This window comes from Gopherus evgoodei, chromosome 1 (assembly GCF_007399415.2).
Source record: "Gopherus evgoodei ecotype Sinaloan lineage chromosome 1, rGopEvg1_v1.p, whole genome shotgun sequence".
NCBI lineage: Eukaryota > Metazoa > Chordata > Testudines > Testudinidae > Gopherus > Gopherus evgoodei.
In genome coordinates, this window is record NC_044322.1 from 347,845,379 (window position 1) to 347,865,913 (window position 20,535).

Here is a 20,535-nt window from a genome sequence, read left to right on the forward strand (position 1 = left end):
GTATTGAGAATTGGTGGTAATTTTTCTCCTATGGCTAGTGCATCAGCAGAGACTACTGTCACACATCTGGTCTGTGTCTAATCCTTTTTAGAATCTTACAAAGTGATTGGACTCATTGCTCTGGGGGACAATTATAAAATTAATTCTACGTTACATAAAACATTCTTTAACAGAAGTTTATTGTCTACACATTTCATCAAGTTTCTCCTTGCTATTTTATTAGGAGACTAGTTAAATAAGACTGTTAAATATGACTCTAGAGACCTGATTTCTAGCCTCAGCTCGCTCACTGGATTACTGGATGACCATGGGCAACTGGTTACACAGGCCTGTGTCTCAGTTTCCCCATATGTAAAATGTGGTTAATGATGCCTCCTTTGTAAAGGGTTCTAAGACCTCGCTAGGTATTTTTTATGATAATAAATAGGCTTCTCAACTATTTTTTAATGTTATACTCCTATGCTGTCTCCTAATATGTCTCCTCTTACTCGTCTTCTTTACACGCTAAACAGTCTGAGGCCACATTTGTGGATACCATAAGTGGGCCTAACTCCACTGACTTCTGTAGGGTTACACATGCTTACACTGACAGCGAAATGAATCCTAATCTTTTTCAAAGGATCTCCTTGTCTCTAGTTGCTTTCAGTGCCCTGTTTGGCCTTATTTATTTCTGCAGTGCTCTTTTTGAAATGAGGTTCCCAAAAGTCAAATAAATATTCAGGCTAAGGACAAACCATCCATTTATATAAAGACATAATCATATTTTCGATATTGTTTTCTGAGTTCTTATTGCAGCCTAATCTCTTACTTGATCTTTGGACTGCCAGTGCCATCACTGTCTATCTTGACTCCTAGGTCTTTATCTTTAAATGTTGCAGCTGTTTCAGAATCCATGAGTGAGTACAAACTATTATGAAGTTTTCCTTGCAATGTGCATTGGCCTTGAATTTGCTTACATTTAATTTAATCCACGGCCATAGTGCCTCATTATGCCTTCCCTGCGCTGCACGGTGAAGATGGGAACAAAGGGACTGGAAGACGGGTAGGAAGCAGACATGACATGAAGAAGTGGGAGAGTAATGCACACGGGTCAAAATCCATATGGATGGCAGAGAATGGGGAGCTTATGCTCTTTGAGGCATGGTCCCCATAAAAAAAAACCCAGTAGATTCCTAGCAGAAATGTGCATGGGAGTTACTGATGCTCCTTGTTGCACTAACTTCCTTCTCTCAGAGAAGTGATTAAAGGGCAATGGAAGAGCTAAAGGCATCATTGCTTCTGAGTAAGACTAATACCTGATAGAGGTTGACCTACTAAGCAGACTTGGAGGACTAGCTCGCCGTGTGGATATACCCAAGATACATAGGGATGAATCTATTTTTAAATGGACCATGTCACATATATGACAATGTGCTCTGTCCCCTCCACAAGGCCACAAAACCCTCCTCCCCAACCAGGAGAATTTGTAAGTTTCCATTCTCCTACCTATCTGTACTCCTCAATAGAGATATGTACAGGCTTTCCTTACCAGAGTCTGGCCCAACTGTCAAAAATCTGCTTTTCTTATCAGACTCTTCCTAACATCCCCCCTGTGGCCGCTACAGCTCCCATGATGCATTGCAGTGACAGAATTCCCATAATGCCCCACACAGCTCAGTCAGAGGGAGGGAGGAGTGCATCAAGGGAAATGTAGTCCAGCCAAGGAGCTTAGCCCATAGGAGAGAACAGGACATGAAGCACCTGCATTACAGTTCCCCGGAGGCACCACAGCATTGGCAGATTCAGATGCAGTTTAATGTTGAACTGACTGAAAACAAAATGTTTCGGGTCAGCTCAAAAAAATGAAGTATTTTGATTTACCTGAAATATTTAATTTAGATTTTTCCCAATGGAAAATAAAGAAAAAAATCCAGGAAAAAAATTCCATAGAAAAACTTTGATTTTCTTCAAAATTGCACTTGCTGACAAAAAATAATTCCAGTAAAAAATTTCTGACCATTGCTATCAAGACCTTAAAAACTCCTTTAATATGAGCGATTCAGCTGACAGCTGCTAAACTATACTAGACATGTGAGTTTGTAAACTGTTTCAAGTCCCAACTGAATTGTCCAAGTTGCAAATATTGATAGCAAACAACTCCTAAAATTAGCCACTCAACCTTTGAAAAAATACTCAAAGACACTATTGACTAAAAATCACTTCGTAATTCATGGCCTTTGCATCATTTAAATCCCATTTAAGCCCTCACAACAGGGCTTAAAAGGTTCGTAAGAACATAAGAACAGCTACACTGGGCAGACCAATGGTCCATGTAGCCCAGTATCCTGTCTTCAACAGTGTCCAGTGCTAGATGTTTCAGAGAGAATGAGCAGAAAGAGGCAATTATTGAGAGATCCATCCCCTGTCAATCCCAGCTTCTGTCAGTTCACAGGCTTTTCCTGGCCCTTAGCAAAGGGATGAATGTTACTTGTTGATAGCTCAGAGGAGGTTTTCATGAGATGGTGGTTAAAAAGGCTGAACTCTGTCTACACTAAGGCTGACAAGACTGGTATAATTGGTTAACTGGACTACACTGATGCTGGAAAACAGATACAAGATACAAGATTCTAGGGTGGATGCAGACTTATTTTTCAAAACTTAAAAACTCAAAAATGCCACAGCTGATTTATCACAAATATTGGGTAAAAAGAAAATGTATCTTCTGTTAGGAAACATCATCTGATTAACTTTAGGCTGAAAGCAGGGGCTGTGCAGTTTTTCTAAACTGAATTTATAATGCAAAGCTATTTACACCTTTTAACTAAGAAGTCACTGGGGCTTCATAATCTGTATCTGCAAAAATACACATACACTATATGGAAAATCGTAAATTCCTCTGTTAAGCTTTAACAATTTTACAGCCTTTTAAAATGATCCTTATTCATTCTTTATGTTCCAATTCAGCAAAACACTTGAGCACACACTTCAATTTAAATATTCAAGTAGGGTTTTTTAAAGTCAGTTGATTGAAATGTCACTCTGTGGTACTGACCACATGCTTAAAGTGAGGCACATGATTAAGTATCTTGCTGAATCAGAGCATTATTAAAGATTAATTTGACAGAAGGAAAAGCAACTCACTGCTGCTTCAGAGGGACTTAGGAACCCTAAGGACTTAGAAAGGCAGCCTATTCTTCTTTAAGAGGCAAAGAAAATTGTTCCTGAAGGACATTTCATAGCCAGATGCCTAGTATCCAGCATATAATCTGAACTGCAACATGATCATGCATCAGTTTAGGAAAAAAAGAGACTTGTACAGGACATAACCCATTCATGGCTCAAAATGCTAATTCCCTTCTCTGCATCATCATTCAAATTCTTTTTCCATAGAAGAACTGGTGCTTTGTAATGCTGTCACACTTCCTAGGGAAGATTGTCATTATTGTGATGGGGAGCTCTTGTAATGCCAGGCTCTGATATTCTCTATCACTCTCTATGGTAATGGGACAAAGTATTAAATGTGAGGGAATCTGCATTACAGGATATCAAAGAGACTCCTACATCATTTTTGAAGTACATCAAATGTGCTATACAAAAACCTTTAAGCAGAAGATTTTATCTACCACCAAAAGGAACACCTAGGCACTTTGAAACATTTAGGCCATCATGAAACTTTTGCAAATGTGATGGATCAAGATTGTAGTCTGACTGCCAATGTCGTAAATCAAAAACAAAAGGGAGCTCCAAATTGACTAAGTTATAATACTGTGATTTAACATCTCAGTACAGTTATGAACATGTTCTGTAGATTAAGAAACAGAAGCCATGATATGCCAGTGATAGGAATGATTATTATATAGGGAATATATACTTTTGATATGATTTACCGAAAAAGAGAGGTTTTTAATTACTTAATCTTCTTAATTTGAATGCCAAGATCCATTTTACTTAATTTTAAAGTACATTTATAAAGCAATAATGCATATTGGATTGCTTTTCCCCTGTGAAACATTATGTGTTTAATATGTACCTTATTGGCATGAACTAGCCTATGTTTAACCCATCTATGGGATTTCTGGCCAGGCCCTCTTAGTAAAAATTGGACCTCCTATTATATTTATTCCTCTTCCCTTAAGGACAATAATTTACACTCAAACTAAAGTGGCTAACAAATAGAGGAAAGCTTTCAACTAAAAGACGCACAATTTTCTCAGGATCTGTACCACGACTGTGGATCTCACATAAAACATAAAGGGGCATCATTAAAAGCATAACCTATTTCACTGATGCAGCTTTCCCACAGCAACTCGCTAAAAAATACTGATTATGTCTGAGATTCTTGTGTTCACCTCTCACAGAAGGTACTTAGATCCACAATGATTTACTTAGATTGAGGAAGGAAGCATCTTCTTCTGTGTTTGTACAGCACCTAGCACAATGGGGTCCTGCCTCATGCCTGGTGTTCCTAGGTGCTACCACAGTACAAGTAAATAAATAAATAATGGTAAAAATAATGGGAGACCTTATAAAATCCTATACAGAGTTCTAAATATAGATAATTAAGTAGATAGGAAGTGCATTACTTTCACATTTCGAACTCTCCTTAATGTTCAGCTTTTCACTATCCTAATAGCTTCCTTTAGAAAAGATTTAAGCACTCCTCCTTACAAAATTGCACAAGGAGTGCGATCTTTGCAACATTGATTTCTATTGCAGGCAACAAATCTTTTGATGAAAATGTAGAGAAGTGATGCATAACTTTATAGCCCTTTTCCCCCCAACTTCCCATATGAAAAATATTGCTAATGCCTTTTAAATATGTGTTTGGTACCACAGGCATAAAGCAGTTCAGCTGAGAAATGGACAATATTTGACAAAGAAGATCAGAGGGTACAGTTAATAACTAACTCATATTGTTGTTTAGTGAGAAAGGCAGAGCTTGATGTTAAGGTGGTTGTTTACTCTCTTCCTGGCACACAAAGCAAATCTTATCAGTACTGCCACTATGATTATTTATTCTTTATAATATCAGTATTTGCCTCAGCACTGTGCACGGCATAGGTAGTCTCACCCTGTGTTTTTCTGGGTGAAGTCCTGACTCCAGTGGGTACGTCTACACTGCAGTTAGATACCTGTAGTTGGCCCCTGCAAGATGACTCAGGCTTGCAGGGCTCAGGCCAAGGGGCAGTTCAACTGCAGTGCAGACATTCAACTCAGGCTGCACCTCGCCCATCTTGCAGGATCTTCGAGCCCACATCCCAGCCCAAGCCTGAACATCTACACTGAAGTTAAACAGCCTTTAGCCCAAGCCCTGTGAGCCCAAGTCAGCTTGCACGGGCCAACCACGAGTTTTTGATTGCAGTGTAGACATACCAAATGAGTCAATGGGAGTTCTGGCTTCACTAAAGCTGGTATTTCACCACAGAGTAGACAGGATGCACATGAAAGACCAGAGGAAGGATGACCAACACAATCCTTTTGCTAAAGCACTCAAATTGGACTAAAGATATCTTGGTTCAATTCCTGGCTTTGCCATAGACTTCCTTCGTGATCTTGGGTAAGTCACATCATCTTTGTACCTCAGTTCCAAACCTATAAAATAGGAACAATAACATTCTTCTCTGTCATGAGGGTGTGGTGAGGGTAAATTTATTTACATGTGTGAGTCCCTCTGTTGCTACAGTGTAGAGGTCATGTAGGTAGATAATTACTCACTTCTTGTGTCCACATTTTACTGGACACTGAGAAGTGTATCATAAGTGGAAGCATCTTACCTTGCTGCTGTGTCGTTTTTTGCTCACTGAGGGTGAACCAGGCTGGCCGGGACTTGGAACAGCACTGGAGCTGGCAGAAGGAGTGCCGGAATGGACATGAGATCCCTTCTCCACTGCTGAGGAAGCAACCAAAGGGGACTGCTGCAGGGAAACCTTTTGGAGCTCCGCAGCCAGCTGCTTAGGATCAACCCCTGGGGACTTCGCCTTGTCTACTGGATTAAGGTAAAAAGCTTTACATTGATAATTGCTAAACCATTCAGTCCTCTGGCTATTCCAGCAGTGAGTCGACACACTAAATAAATAAACAAAGTTGTCAGATTGCCTGCTTTTATTTCCACTAATTGAAGATTTGACTCCAAATTTCAGTGCAAAAAGTACTTGAAAACAACAGGTCCCCTTCACCACCCACTCAACACCAAGTCATCAAACCCCAGCTACCGCATAACCCTTTAGGAGGAATCTTCTTTAACCAACAAGGGAAGTTCACTTTTGTTACAGTAAGGTTAGAGATGATTGGCCAGATCCTCGGCTGATAATTAGCCAGGTCTTCAGCTGGTATAAATCACCAGCTGATGTCCTGGCCCCATGTCTATAGCTTCTAGAACTCTTCTAGTTTTGTTAAGAACCTGTATGACAAGACAGCAAAGAATCCTGTGGCACCTTATAGACTAACAGACGTTTTGGAGCATGAGCTTTCATGGGTGAATACCCACTTCCTCAGATGCACTGAGGAATTCACCCACGAAAGCTCATGCTCCAAAACGTCTGTTAGTCTATAAGGTGCCACAGGATTCTTTGCTGCTTTTACAAGATCCAGACTAACACGGCTAACCTCTGATACTTGTATGACAAGAGTTCATCCAAAATCTTTTGTTTCAATGACTGAGTAATAAATTCAAGTCACAGCTGAGCAAATTCATTCAAAAAGAAAAAGGACTAAGAAAGGATATGAGCATGAAAGAGACTCCAAAGTCTGGAATGGAAGACTTCATGAGCTAATCAGAGCAGAGAACTTTTCTTTTTAAGCAATTTAGGAACTAAAGTCACATACCAGACATTTCATGAGTTTCTGCTATGTGCTTAAAATGCAAACAAAGCTTTGCCTATATCATTCATAATTTTCAGCTGTGGTGCTTATGGCCATCCAGTCCATACATTTGAAAGCAATCTGCTTTCACCTACCAGCCTTTACTGGGTCATGCAGTTCCAAATGCTGGGGATTCTCAGAATCTGAGAGCATGTTGAGGTCCCTAAAGAAAGCAATGAGAAGCCTGAGACAAAAGAAACTCTTTCCTTATAACCTCGTTATTTTATTAAGTCAATAAATGAGACGTGATTAATGACAGAAAGCAGCTTCCAAGCATGGCCCCTTCTTAGCTGATACAAACTTGCAATGCCGTTAAAGTCAAATGTGCTGAGAAAAATTATTCTTTTAAGGTGAAATCTTTAATGGATTGAATGTAAGGTTATATTAAAATACATACATTTCTCATGGTGTTTAGATGAGTTACAGCGTCCATCCTAGTATAACACGTTTCAACAGAAGTCATGGGAAGACTAAATTCCTATCTCCTTACACTGGACAACCCCATTTAATTCAACGGGGTTGTACCTGTGTAATGAGAGAAGAATTTGTCCTAGAAAGGGAGACATCATTATGGATAAAAACATAATTAGCTAAAATCTCTTTTAACTCATCCCTTTGTTTTATTTTTAATGATTTATTATGGAACAAATAAACCTCCAAAAGTAACACTGAACCCTTTTTCTAGTTATTTATACAGGTAAAAATCCTCAAGGCTAGCAAAGGTTCCACCTTAACAACTGTAAATCAAAAGAAGCCATGAAAAGCCAAAAAAAATGAAACAGAAAGATGGGGAAAAACTCACAGTCTTACACATATTTCTGCTTCCCCACTCTGTTGACTAATGATACTCTGGACCTCTTCGTAAGTTCTTGCAGTCAAGGGGATGCCATTCCATTCCAACACCTGCATTCCTAGCATAGCAAAACAGCATAGGGTGAAATAACTGTTGCTAGTTACCCAACCTTTAAAGTGCATGATTTGTGACATTCAGAAACTCTATTTTACATGGTCTTTGGTACATTACATTACCAAACACCTTTCACTGCACACTGATAAGATTAATGAACGTTGGGATGCCATCAGCTCACCTATCTGACTAAGTTGGCAGCTGAATGCCCTTCTGGCTGCTCATGCACATTGCATAAAATGCTTTGTCTGGGTTGCATGATAGTGAAAGATTTTTAGAACATCAAAATACATGCACACTGGCCAATGTAATAAAGAAATCACCATTCTATGCATCAGACATTTCCTGGTGAACTAACATCTGTGAATTAGGCTAAGCTGACATTCCCAGCTTGCTGGCAAACAGCTACTGTCTGTGGTAAGAAATATGGTAAGAAATGGCCTAACTTTGTGGATGAGATGTGTAAATGCTGGGCCATTGTTTGTATTCTGTCATTAAAAAAATAAAATAAGAGAGGACCATATCAATGAAGTTAGGCCAATTTACACCAAGTGAAGATCTAACTCAAAATGTCTGAAACCAGCCTTGATAAATTGTCTTGGAAATTTACAAGTTCAGGCATGAATTCTGCTTACCCATCTTTCACCAGAAGGAGGGTGATGATGCGTGTGCACGGGGGAAAGATAAGTAACTCACTATCTGGGGTGGAGGAAATCTGAGTCTGTGGTGAACAATATTCTGTCCTAAATGTATGCATTATTATATGTGTCTGTTCTAATTATCCTAAGGCCTGATCCTACAAAGATTTACTATGGAGTGTAATGCCATAAGTTGACCCATTCAATTTACAGTAGTAAGCACTATGGAGGATCAAGCCCCCCCAGTTAATTATTTGAAGCCCATAACCTAATCAAATGAGAAGTCTTATTTGGTTACAACGAGCTTTTTAGGTCAGAATGTTTACACTGAACATACCATTGAGTTAAACAGGTGAGCTCAGAGCATAGAGCAGTAGCCAGCTCTCCAATTAGGGCCAGATTGCGAACTCTGCATTTACACAGGTGAGTAGTCACTCACATGAGTAACCCCGATTAGGTCAACTTCTCACCAGAGTATGGGTTTCAAGGAAGGAAAAGATTCTTAACAGATCAAGTTCCAGAATACTTAATGTCACACTAAAATCAATGAGTAAAAATCTTAAAACCACATCATTTTCACAGCAAGAAAACCACAATCATTTGGCTTGTTGCCACTTACACAGATAAAATTGAGTCATCACATGGGTCTTATGGCAATTTTGAGAATCCTGAGCTGTTGTATTCAACAAATGGGGAAAAATAATAAAGTAAAACACAGTGACAAACTCATAATCAAAGGAAAAGATTAAATAAAATATACTGTTAATTGCTTTTGGAGGAGAAGGAATGAATTTATACAGTGCTGAAAGAGTGAGAAAAGATATAGGCTATCACACTCCATTGTGTCACATTTCCCCAGGATACCACTAGAATATGAACTATCATATTTTGTCATGCATTTGTCAGCAAGAAATTTTAGTGTCATTTAGTGTCACTGCAATGAAAATACAAACAATGTGAGGAATGAATATGAAGTGATGCTCAGAAGGCAGTGAAGCACATTTTTTAATAGACTTACCAAAATAGATTCACCTTTCTTTAAAATTAAACCCCTTTTCATTTACAAATCATTGTTCGAGAAGATGTTCTGACTTTTGAAGAATCACAAATAATTGTTTTGCTGTTTAGGATGTAGATTTATTGAGTCTGATTCTAATCTCACTTACCCTGAAGTATATCAACAGTAATTCTGATTGGAGTGATTGTAGCAACTCCTGATTTACTGCAGTGTAAGTGGACAGTGGCATACACACTGGTTTATTGGGGTTTCTGGAGGGGAGGGGGCTAGGGTTATTTCTATTTACAAGCGAACCTCTGGCTATATGATATTTTTGAAAGGAAGAACACAGAGTGCCTTGCTGTGATAGTACATTGATTAATTAAATACAGTGCAAAGAGCTAAAACCAAACACTTCCATACAGCAGCAAAGAGATAAAAGGGAAAATGAAGGTGTTGGATGTTTGGGAAGATGGGTGGCATCCTGTTATGATGCACGACATTTACTAACAAATGACGTCCGCCTAGCATGCTGGAGAAAACACCATGTATGTGATTCACTACCAAGTGCTACTCACCAGAAAATGATATAGCAAGTTGCTCCAGCTTAGAGGATTGGCAAGAGGAGCCCTGCAGCCCACCACAACCAATTCTACCTTAATATGGCAGATGTATCTTGTGCTTGGCACGTGTCTGTCAGTATATCAGTATCCCAACTGGGCCACCTACTGCCTTTAGGTGTGGCAAACCTGGTCTAATTTTAGTCAATGAGAATTCTGCCATTGATTTTAAGGAGACCAGGATATGGCATCGTGACTTAGAAGAATGTTTTTGGCTAGGAAAATGTTTATGTGACTGGTATCTACTCTCTTAATTATGTTCTAACTATTACCCCTTTCCCTTAAGAAACTGGTACTATCGAATACCCTTCGAGCTAATGTAGCTTCCTAAATGCAAATAATAATAAATAATAATGTTAATGAGATTGATGAGGATTAAATGACTCCTCAGCCATAGTCGGTATCCAGCCGCAGTTTCCGCCCATGTCAACTTTGTTTCCCAAAACCCCTAAAAAGTGTGAACATCAAACACGGTTCACAGGCACTGGATACAAGAAAATGTGGTAGCTTGCACTGCCAGTGTCTCCCACATTATGGCCTCGATCCAAAGCCTACTGAAATCTGTCAGATCAAGACATATATCTATTTTCCTAACAACCACAGGTTTCTCTCTTCAGGGCTATGATTCCAATACTAAATTCATGCCAAGAAAGACCTGGGTTTGACCACTTATTTTTCAAAAATATCAAACCTCAGCAGACCACCTCAAACAGCTTTGATCTAGATCTAAGCTAAACAACTACTTCTCCTTTTATCTAAAAAGGTGTTTGAAACATTAACTGCTGCCAGATACATCTTTTTTTATTTAAATGAGATTTTGACATCAAATGTCTAATATGCTTCAGGTACAATCATTATGCAACAAACAATTATATTTTAAAATGCAGAGAATAGATGCAAAAATATAATTTAATTCTGTGCATTTCAAACCCTCAGAAACAAGCTCAGAAGTTCATATTTGCAATACTTTTATGTGAGAACAAAGTGCATCCTTTTCTTCCATTCAAAGGACAACAGAAGAGTTAAAATCTTTGGGCCCCAGGCTGAACATTATGAAGCCAACCCACTCCATAGTGTGTCTCAGATGGGCACTGGGATATATACACCTAGCTCTTATATAGCACATTTCATCCATAGATCTCAAAGCACTTTTCAAAGGAGGTCAGCACTATCATCCCCATTACATAGATGGGAAAACTGAGGCACAGCAAGGTGAAGTGATGAGCCCAAGTTCACCCAGCAATAAAGATTTCATAGATTCATAAATTCTAAGATCAGAAGGGACCATTACGATCATCTAATCTGACCTCTTGTACAACACAGGCCATACAGCATCCCCAAAATAATTTCTAGAGCAGATATTTTAGAAAAACATCCAATCTTGATTTAAAAATTGTCAGTGATGGAGAATCCACCACAACCCTTGGTAATTTGTTCCAATGGTTAATTTCGCTCACTGTTAAAAATTTACATTTTATTTCCAGTCTGAATTTGTCCAGCTTCAACTTCCAGCCATGTTACATGTTTCTGTGTTAGACTGAAATGTCCATTATTAAATATTTGTTTCCCGCATAGGTACTTATGAATGGCCACCAAGTCACCCCTTAACCTACTCTTTGTTAAGATAAATAAATTGAGTTCCATGAGTCTATCAAAGTAAGGCATGTTTTCTAATCCTTTAATCATTCTCGTGGCTCTTCTCTTAACCCTCTCCAACTTATCAACATCCTTCTGGAACTGTGGACACCAGAACTGGGCACAGTATTCCAGCAGGGTCACATCAGTGAAAAAAATACAGAGGTAGAATAACCTCTCAACTCCCATGCAAGATTCCCCTGATAATGCATCCCAGGCTCACATTAGCTCTTTTGGCCAGAGAGTCACATTGAGAGCTCATGTTTAGCTGATTATCCACCATGACCCCAAGTCTTTTTCATAGCCACTGCTTCCAAGCATAGAGTCCCTATCCTGTAAGTATGGCCTACATTCTTTGTTCCCAGATGTATGCATTTACTTTTAGCCACATTAAAATGTTTATTGTTTGCTTTTGCCCAGTTTACCAACCGATCCAGATCACTTCGAACCAGTGTTCTTTCCTCATCATTATTTACCACTTCTTCATTTATGTATCCTCTACAAATCTTTATCAGGGACGATCTAATGTTTTTCCACATTGATAAAAATGTTAAATAACATTGGGTCAAAAACAGAACTCTGTGGTAGCCCAATAAAAATGGACTTGCCCAAAAATAATACCCTATTTGTAGTTACACTTTGAGACCTATCAGTTATCCAGTTATTAATCCATTTAATGTGTGCGATATTAATTTAATATTGTTCTAATTTTGTAAACAAAATTTGTGCAGTACCAAGTCAAGTACCTTACAAAAGTCTAAGTATATTGGTCCCAGTGGGTCTATCCATTAGATTGTGCTACCTCCATACGCCATCCCTCCATCACTAAATTGTGACTTTCCCACAAACCCTAAGCAAGGGGCAATGTGCAGTGGTACTGCCAAGGAGCAGACGAGGAACCAGATTGTGATACTTAGTGTCATAATGTGTATCCTGATTTCCTCATCCTTTGAGGGGAGGTAATCTGTGCCGGCCCGATATCTAGTAAAGATACCCCTGGCATGCTGACTCAGCTGTGCTGGCCAGTGCATTGGCCTAACTCACTTCTGCCACCACGCACCTCTGGTATGCTGATGCATAAGGAACCCCTATGGGACTACACTCCACATCACACTGGGGTGCATAGCCCCTACACAGCTTCCCAGATCTTGTCCCCAGCCTGGTATTCTGGAAATAGAATGATTCCAATGCTGGGGTTCCCTCCAGACCAGTAGAATTTAGAAAAAGATTTGCCCTTATGTTCATTAACATGCGGAGGCCAGTTATTCAGAGGGATAAATTATACCTCTGTAGGTCTTCCTTGACTGCTGCACCCCAGGTGAAATCTAATTTGATAAAAGGCAGGAGGTGATACCTCTGCATCCCCCCTTGAGATTTACTACAAAGAGTGAGCAGCTTTAAGTTATGGTCAGGGTTTAAGGGTAGCTCTACTGATGGAGATTGAACTGGCAAATACCCTGGTCATCCAGGCCATACCTCCTTCCCTGCTAGCGTCACTCACTTTTTGGTTGGTGTTGGTGGATCCTCAACTGCTGAGGATGTTACACTTTCTTTTCCATCACCACAACTTCCCCATCCGGCAAAGGCTCCAGCACTGTGCAGACACTAGGCTGAATCCTAGTTCCAAATATGGGGTGACAGTGTAACCAATCCTGCTTGGAACCTGGCATCTTCAATGCTAAGAACATGATCTGCTACTTCCTGAGCAAAAAGCCAAAGCCCAATAACCATTAGCTATTGAAAACTCATAAGCCTTCTATGCAGGCCAGAGATCAGAGGAAAGGACCCATGTTGTAACAGCATGGAGTACACGGGCACTGCCAGCCTGTTCAGTCATGTGCCATCTCCTATAAGCCAATATTTTCTCTGCTTCAACACTGCCAAAAAGGTCAAAGCATGACTCACCACCGATGTTCAATGTGTATACATGGACAGGCACTAATCGGAAATGGTTCCATTTGTTATATGTTTCTTTTGAATTAATCCACAAAAATGCTGTAAAACTGTGTGTACTGTAACATATGAAATTTACTATTCAGGGTTGATATTGTATAGCTCCACTGTAGCTCTAGTTCTCAAAGAGCCTGGAGCAAGGCTATCGTAAAAGTGTCTGAATAGTATTGCAATATTCTTGAAGAGCTTGGAGGTGCAACTCTATGAATCATTTAAATTGGTCTATTTTGACATGACTATGTACTTGTGACTGATTCATTTGAGCTCATGTGCGTGTATGCCCTCAACTTGCTTTTGTGTTTCTAGAAGTAAGAGGAGAAATACTAATAAAAATGTTTTTAATCTTGAGTTTTCCAAAGCTATCTAAAATTAGCCAATAATGTTTTTAATGGAACTTGAGTGTCTAAATCCCTTAGCCAGCTTTGAAAATTTCTGTCTAGCTTTTTGTCTTCCACTCATCTTAAAAACATAGGGTTAACTAAACATTTGTTGTGTCCTGAATCAGAGATAAATCCATTCATGTTTGTGAGGCACTCAGATACTACTTCTGCATAGGTACTGCCTATCTATAAACAGGCAGGTCAGGTTTGATAAGACATGAAAGAACACTTTCTAATCCAGAGTGCATTAGAACAGCTCCTACTTTCTTGTTCAGATGCTGGCCTGATGTTAGACTCACTGGGTTCCAGGGCAGAAACTAAGGAATGGGCCCAACCCTGCTGAAGCCCGAACTGCCTGGGGCAGTCCAAGCCCAAGCCCTGCTGTCCAGGGCTGAAGCCTGAGTCCCCACTACCTGGGGCTGCAGCTGAAGACCGAGCCCCACCATCTTTAACTTAGCTTCATGGGGTCCCCTGTGGCGTGAGGTACTAGACAATTGCCTTGCTTGCTAGCCCTTAATGCTGGAAGTTCTTTTTGGGTTCAAGGATGACAGGACCCTAGTTTGAGTCTCTGGCCAGCAATTGGAAGATACAACATGTATAATAATATTCCTCCATCTTTAGTTATTTTTCTCATTCTGTGCCCCCTTTATATTGCTTTTTAAGACATGAGCTTGCTGCATCATTAGATGTGAAAATTGATTGGGAGCTACAATTTGTGTGTCATGAAAGGATTTTATTTTGCTATCAGTCATAAACAAAATTGCATTAACTACAGAAAAAGCAAGCTGAAAAGACAAGTATGATGGTGGCTGATCGCCTCTTGGATTTAACACCTATATACAACACAGTGGACACTACTAGTATGTCAACCACTGCCACTTTCACCCATTACAATACTGTGGACTCTCCTATTCAAAGTGCTAGAATTATCATATGTATCCAAGTAGGAAAATGTTGAGATTTTTGGTGTCTGTCATGTCATTGAGTGTTAGAAATATTTTTTTAAATCAGAATATAAAGTTATGAATTTCCTTTAAAAAGAATGAGCAGTCATTGTTTTGATTAATTGCTTTTATAAGGAAAGAAGAGGAAAGATGGGCTGGCACTTGAGGGACAAGATTGGAACTTCTAGTCTTGGTCCTGCTATAGGCTGCTACTGGCCTCTGACCCAAGCTCCATCAACCTTCTGGACTTTATTTATCCACCTTGTGCCATTTTTGACACCTGAACGTGTATTAGCATTGTGATCTGGCCTCTTTTGCACAGGTGTCAATCATAGCATAAGTCAGTGGATAATCAGACTCTCTGTGACAGAGGTTGCTGATCAGTAAAATGGGGACAGTAATATTTACCTACCTCATGGGGATGCTATAAGGATTAACCTTTGTAAAAGGTACTTTGAGAAGCTCAGAAAGTACTCTATAAGTTAAAGGTAATCTTATATCATGGCATGCACTCTGAATGATGAAAAATGGCATTGTCAAATTTCGGTAGCTATTCACCACTAGATTATTTTATGGTCTGTTTTTTCTAGTTATTTTTCTTTAATTCTAAAAGTTCTTGGTGGGAAAGTTCCATGGTTAAAAATAGCTGATGAAAGTCAATGTGTTAATGTGCTTCCCTCTACTACTGGGCATGAATCACACAAAAGTCATTTGCTGTAGACACCTTCACTTCCACACCCATTCATCACTCTTGCCTAGGCTGAACGTTTTCCATTATTATAATAATTAATGTAATGACAGCGCTCACGGTTGGTAAAAATGGACAATCTGTTCTGCATGGTAGAATGACTGCACTGGATCCAGCCCTGCAAAATGACCACTTTGCACTGCTTCACCAATGTGAAGCAGCCCTAGAGATGGCATAAGTTAGTCAAGGGAGGGTCAACCTAATGTAAGGGGAATCCTCTGATCAGGGCCAGCTCCAGGGGTTTTGCCACCCCAGCCACCACCAAAAAAAATAAAAATAAAGCCGTGATCGCGATCTGCGGCAATTCAGCGGGAGGTCCTTCGCTCCGAGTGGGAGTGAGGGACCCTCTGCTGAATTGCCACCGAATACCTGAAAGTGCCACCCGGCTCCAGAGTTGCTGCCCCAAGCACCTGCTTGATAAGCTGGTGCCCGGAGCCAGCCCTGCCTCTGATGGTTCAGAATTGTAGCAGCCCTTGCAGCACTGATAGTTACCAGCATAGTAAGCACAGCTGAAGAAAGGGGGTATGTCTGGGACTTCCTTAAGCTCCAGTCACTTGGGGCTTTTGGCAGCTGTTGTGACTCAGACCAGACTTAGGACCGTTAAGCTTTTCTAAATTAGGCCATGGGTGTGGTGTGGTATAAAGCTGGCCCAGGATTGGTGGATTGTAAAGGCCAACCTTATACCCTCCCTCCTGAGCCATGCTGTGGGTTGACTGCCACAGCTGAGGGTAGGCTGGGCCTATGATTCTTTCTGACTATTCTGTAGTGTAATAGAAGCTGATTTTAAATTTTGGGGTCATCCTAGTTATCTGGATAACTATTAACATTTCTTCTTATGAAAATGATCATATCAAGATAAGTAGTTTGTATTTCTTTCCTCACCATCCCTCCTCAACAAATAATATATTGGATAAAAAAATACTGGAAAAAGAATGATCATTTATGACATGTTGACCAAATGGCTGTGACACACTGTAATTAACGCCATTCAGTGTCTCAGTGCTCCCACTTTGGTGCATTAGAAACAAAAGAAAATAGCATACTGTTCACACAAAGAGTAGCTTGGAGAGGATTTGCTCGGTTGCTTGGAATGCCGTTTGAAAAATCGGATATACGTTTCACAAACCTCTGGAGAAATAAGCTCTCTGTTGAGTATTCTAATTTAATTTAAAATCCAAACATTATAAAATTAGGATGTGCTCAGACAAAATCCACATTGGAAACTAGTACATCATCTTTGTGGCAGCAGTAAAAGATTTCTCATTTACTAATATGTGTGTGGTGGACTAGCAGAATTTTCTGAGCTCAAGGTCACCATCTCCAGAGATGTGCAAAAAAAATCAAAAGAGTGGCAATTTGCCTCCTTTATACTGTGTCCTCATAATGAGATACAGACACATAATACTCAGCTTATCTCTGGCACAGACCCATTGGCTTCAGGGGCAGATGGTACTGGAAAGATGAATCTGAGTTGGTTATATCAATTTTTACACTCTGCGGCTATCAATATCAATGCTTTCAGAGTTCAAGTTTTAATTTTGTTTTCCATTTCCATTCTTAAGGCCAAAATCTGGTTTCATTTACATAGATGCAATTCTCATTGATTTCAACTTCCATTAATTGCAACTGAGAGCAGAATTTGCTCCCATGACATCTGTAAAAGGTGTTTTAAGCACCAGAGGGGACATGCTAACAGAGGCATACAGCTTTTGAGAAAGTTTATGTATGTTTCTTATAGAAGGATCTGGCACTCAGTTATTTAGCTGGTATCCTACCTAAGAATATAAATTATTAAATAAAATATGCTATTCAAGGCCTGTGTAAAACATCATGTTACTACTAATATAAATAGGACAATAAGCAAATCTCTCTGCATTCAAATTAAAATGCACTGGCTTAAAGAGAAAGCTATGAACAAAATGTTTCTGTTACGAGATATACCTACAAATCATGGATTTACTAGTCTGCTACCACTTCTATACAAAAACCATTAGAATTACATACAGATCATTTGCAAGCAGGCCCAGAGGCCTACTGGTCATACTTGACTAGTCTGGTGGTTGAGATGCTGAAGGCCTCATTCTCTCTTGTGCCAAGATTCACTCACTGCAGGAGACAGAGAGCTCCAACACAAAGCTCCCTGATTCTCAAGCTACAGCAGCTCTGCTCCCTGGTTAAGGTCCCTAACAGACCACATTCCAGCTGAAAATTTGTATATACTGCGTCTCATAGATGCCAAGGCTAGAAGTGACTGTTGTGATCTTTGAGTCTGACCTTGTGTATAATACAAGCCATAGCAATAACTCTTAGAGCATATCTTTTAGAAAAACATCCAAGGAGAGGAAGAAACCACCACAGTCTCGGTAAATGGTTCCCATGGTTAATTACCCTCACAACTACAAATATATACCCTCTCCTGTCTGAATTTGTCTAGCTTCAGCTTCTAGCCTTTGGATCATGTTCTGCTTTTCTGTGCTTGATCAAAGAGCCCAATATCAAATATTTGTTCCCAATGTAGGTACTTGTAGACCGTAACCAAGTCACCGCTTACCCTTCTCTTTATAAAACTAAACAGTGAGCTTGTTTTCTACTTCTGATTCTTCTCTGAATCCCTTCCAATTTATCAACCTTGTTCTTGAATTGTGAGCACCAAAACTGGACTCAGCACTCCAGCAGCAGTCACACCAATGCCAAATACAGAGGGAAAATAATCTGACTGTTCCTACTTGAGATTCCCCGGTGAATGCATCCAAGGATTGCATCCACAGCGTCCTTCTGTCCACAGCGTTGCTCTGGGAGGTTATCAGCCTTTTACTCAGCAAACTCAGAGACAACTGAGTCTTCTAGTATTGACTCTAACAAACATGCAATGACTAACAACTGGTAAGGACATAATTTAGTCACAGAAGTCACTTTACTGTTTACCATGACTTTACTGGACCTCCATGACTTCTGTGGCTTCAGCAGTCAGTGACTGCAGCCGGTGTTGGAGCTGGAGCTGTGCAACCCTACTCTGTGGCTGTGCTCCTCCCCAGGGCTGCAGCCAAGGATGGAGTTTGGGCTGTGCCTTCTCCCCGCCCCCATGGTGGTGCCCTCCTCATGGCGGTGGGGCTCGGGCTGTCAGTCCCCAGCATGGGGCTCCAGCTGTCATTCCTTCCTCCTCTGGGAGTGTTAGCATTTTAGCCCCATGGCCCTCTGTGAGTTGGAGAGAGAGGCACTCCATCACTAAAGGCTGTAAGTGAGAGAGGCTCAGGTTACTAAGGCCTGGCCTACACTACAGAGTTAGGTCGCTGCAAGGCAGCTTATATCGACCTAATTATGTCACTGTCTACACTAGAATGTTGCTTCTGCCAAAATAAGTCCCCTACTACACCAATATAATAACTCCACCTCCATGAGAGGCATAGTGCTTATGTCGATGTCGTTAGGACGACGCAAGGTCCGTGTAGACTCTGCATCACCTACATTATCTGTTGGCTGTCAGCCTCTTGCAGGGCTGGCAACTGGAGCTCTCCCCCATATCCCTGTATTGACAGCCCAAGTGGTCAGCTGGGTGCGGGCTCACAGTTGGGGGTCCCCCTCCACCACAGCACTGACAACTTGGGCTGTCGGCACCGGGATGAGAAGGGCCCAAGCCCAGCTGACTGATTGGGCCTTCAGTGCTGGAGTGGCTGTCAGCAGTGAGGAGGAAAGGGCAAGCTGTGAGCCCTATGTGGGGTTGACAGCTGAGACTATCAGCACCAGGGCTCCTGGGCTTCAGCCGTTGGTGTCCCACAATGTCCCACCTTCAACGGGTGGAAATGCTCCTGGTGAGGAAGTGCACCGCAACAGAAGGAGCAAATGTGGACGTGAATCACCATTTTAAGTACTGCAGTGGCTATATATTGACTTCACTTAAGATGACTTAATTTTGTAACGTAGACAAGCGCTAAACCTACAGGGGTGCCTGGTGCTGGTTAAATGTCTTCTGGAGGGATGTGTGGGTCTAAGTTTCTAAGAGCCTAGTGCGGAATTGAGCAGGATCAGTGAACAAAACTGTTAGGAATGCCCCATTCCAGAACCAAATCCTTGTGTGGGGCACAGGAAGTACCTCCATAGTAATTGTACTTCATGAACTAATGCCCACGGGAATCTGGTAGCTTTCTATTAACGATATGTTGAGTTTAATTTGAGGGCTAACAGGTGCAGAGGATCATTCGTTGTCATACATATTGCAGAGTATATTTCAACATGAGTAAAAACAAAAAAACAGAGGGCATCAGGTCTGAGTGATAGTCTGTAATGCGAATGGCTAATTGATCTAACCATATGGATTTTACCATATGGATTTTTTTGTGATATTCAGCCTAAGTTTTCTTTTTCAAAATTTCATTCCTTACTTGGTGTTCTGCTTGTATGTACCACCTTAAAAATGTAACCCCCCACCCCTACTCTGATATTTACCCTTCTCATATATACTTTTGTACACATCACATGCTACTTTAGTCAAAATTTTATCAAGCAAGATTTATACGAATCTGATGCTGCAATCCTTGCTCAAGCAAGGAGTACATTTTCTTGCAAACAGTTCAATATAACATTATGTAGCTATCTGCATGTGTAAGACAGAATCATGTGAGGAAATACTGCAGGATTAGGTCCATGGTTTGTTCATTTTCTGCCAGAATCATGCAATATTAGGTTTGGAAGGGACCTCAGGAGATCATTTAATCCAACCCCCTGCTCAAAGCAGGACCAGATTTTTGCCCCATATCCCTTAATGGCCCTCTCAAGGATTGAACTCACAATTCTGGGTTGAGCAAGCCAATGCTCAAACCACTGAGCTATCCCTCTCTATCTTAATTTGGATGTGCAATTACTGCAGCTGTAGCAA

The 20,535-nt window shown here is 40.5% G+C and overlaps 1 protein-coding gene across 7 annotated transcripts in view; it reads right to left on the reverse strand.

Moving 5' to 3' along the window:
• PCLO (piccolo presynaptic cytomatrix protein) overlaps window positions 1-20,535 on the reverse strand; it is a 540,429-nt gene that overhangs the window by 106,462 nt on the left and 413,432 nt on the right. For 6 of the 7 annotated variants that reach the window (XM_030560944.1, XM_030561095.1, XM_030561007.1 and 3 more), the window contains 3 exons: window positions 7,643-7,751; window positions 6,936-7,003; window positions 5,754-5,965 (listed from right to left, as the gene is read on the reverse strand). In XM_030560944.1, coding sequence (XP_030416804.1) covers window positions 5,754-5,965; window positions 6,936-7,003; window positions 7,643-7,751 — 389 coding nt within the window. Of the gene's footprint in view, window positions 1-5,753; window positions 5,966-6,935; window positions 7,004-7,642; window positions 7,752-20,535 lie in introns of those variants that run through there. The other variant, XM_030561263.1, reaches the window with a different exon arrangement.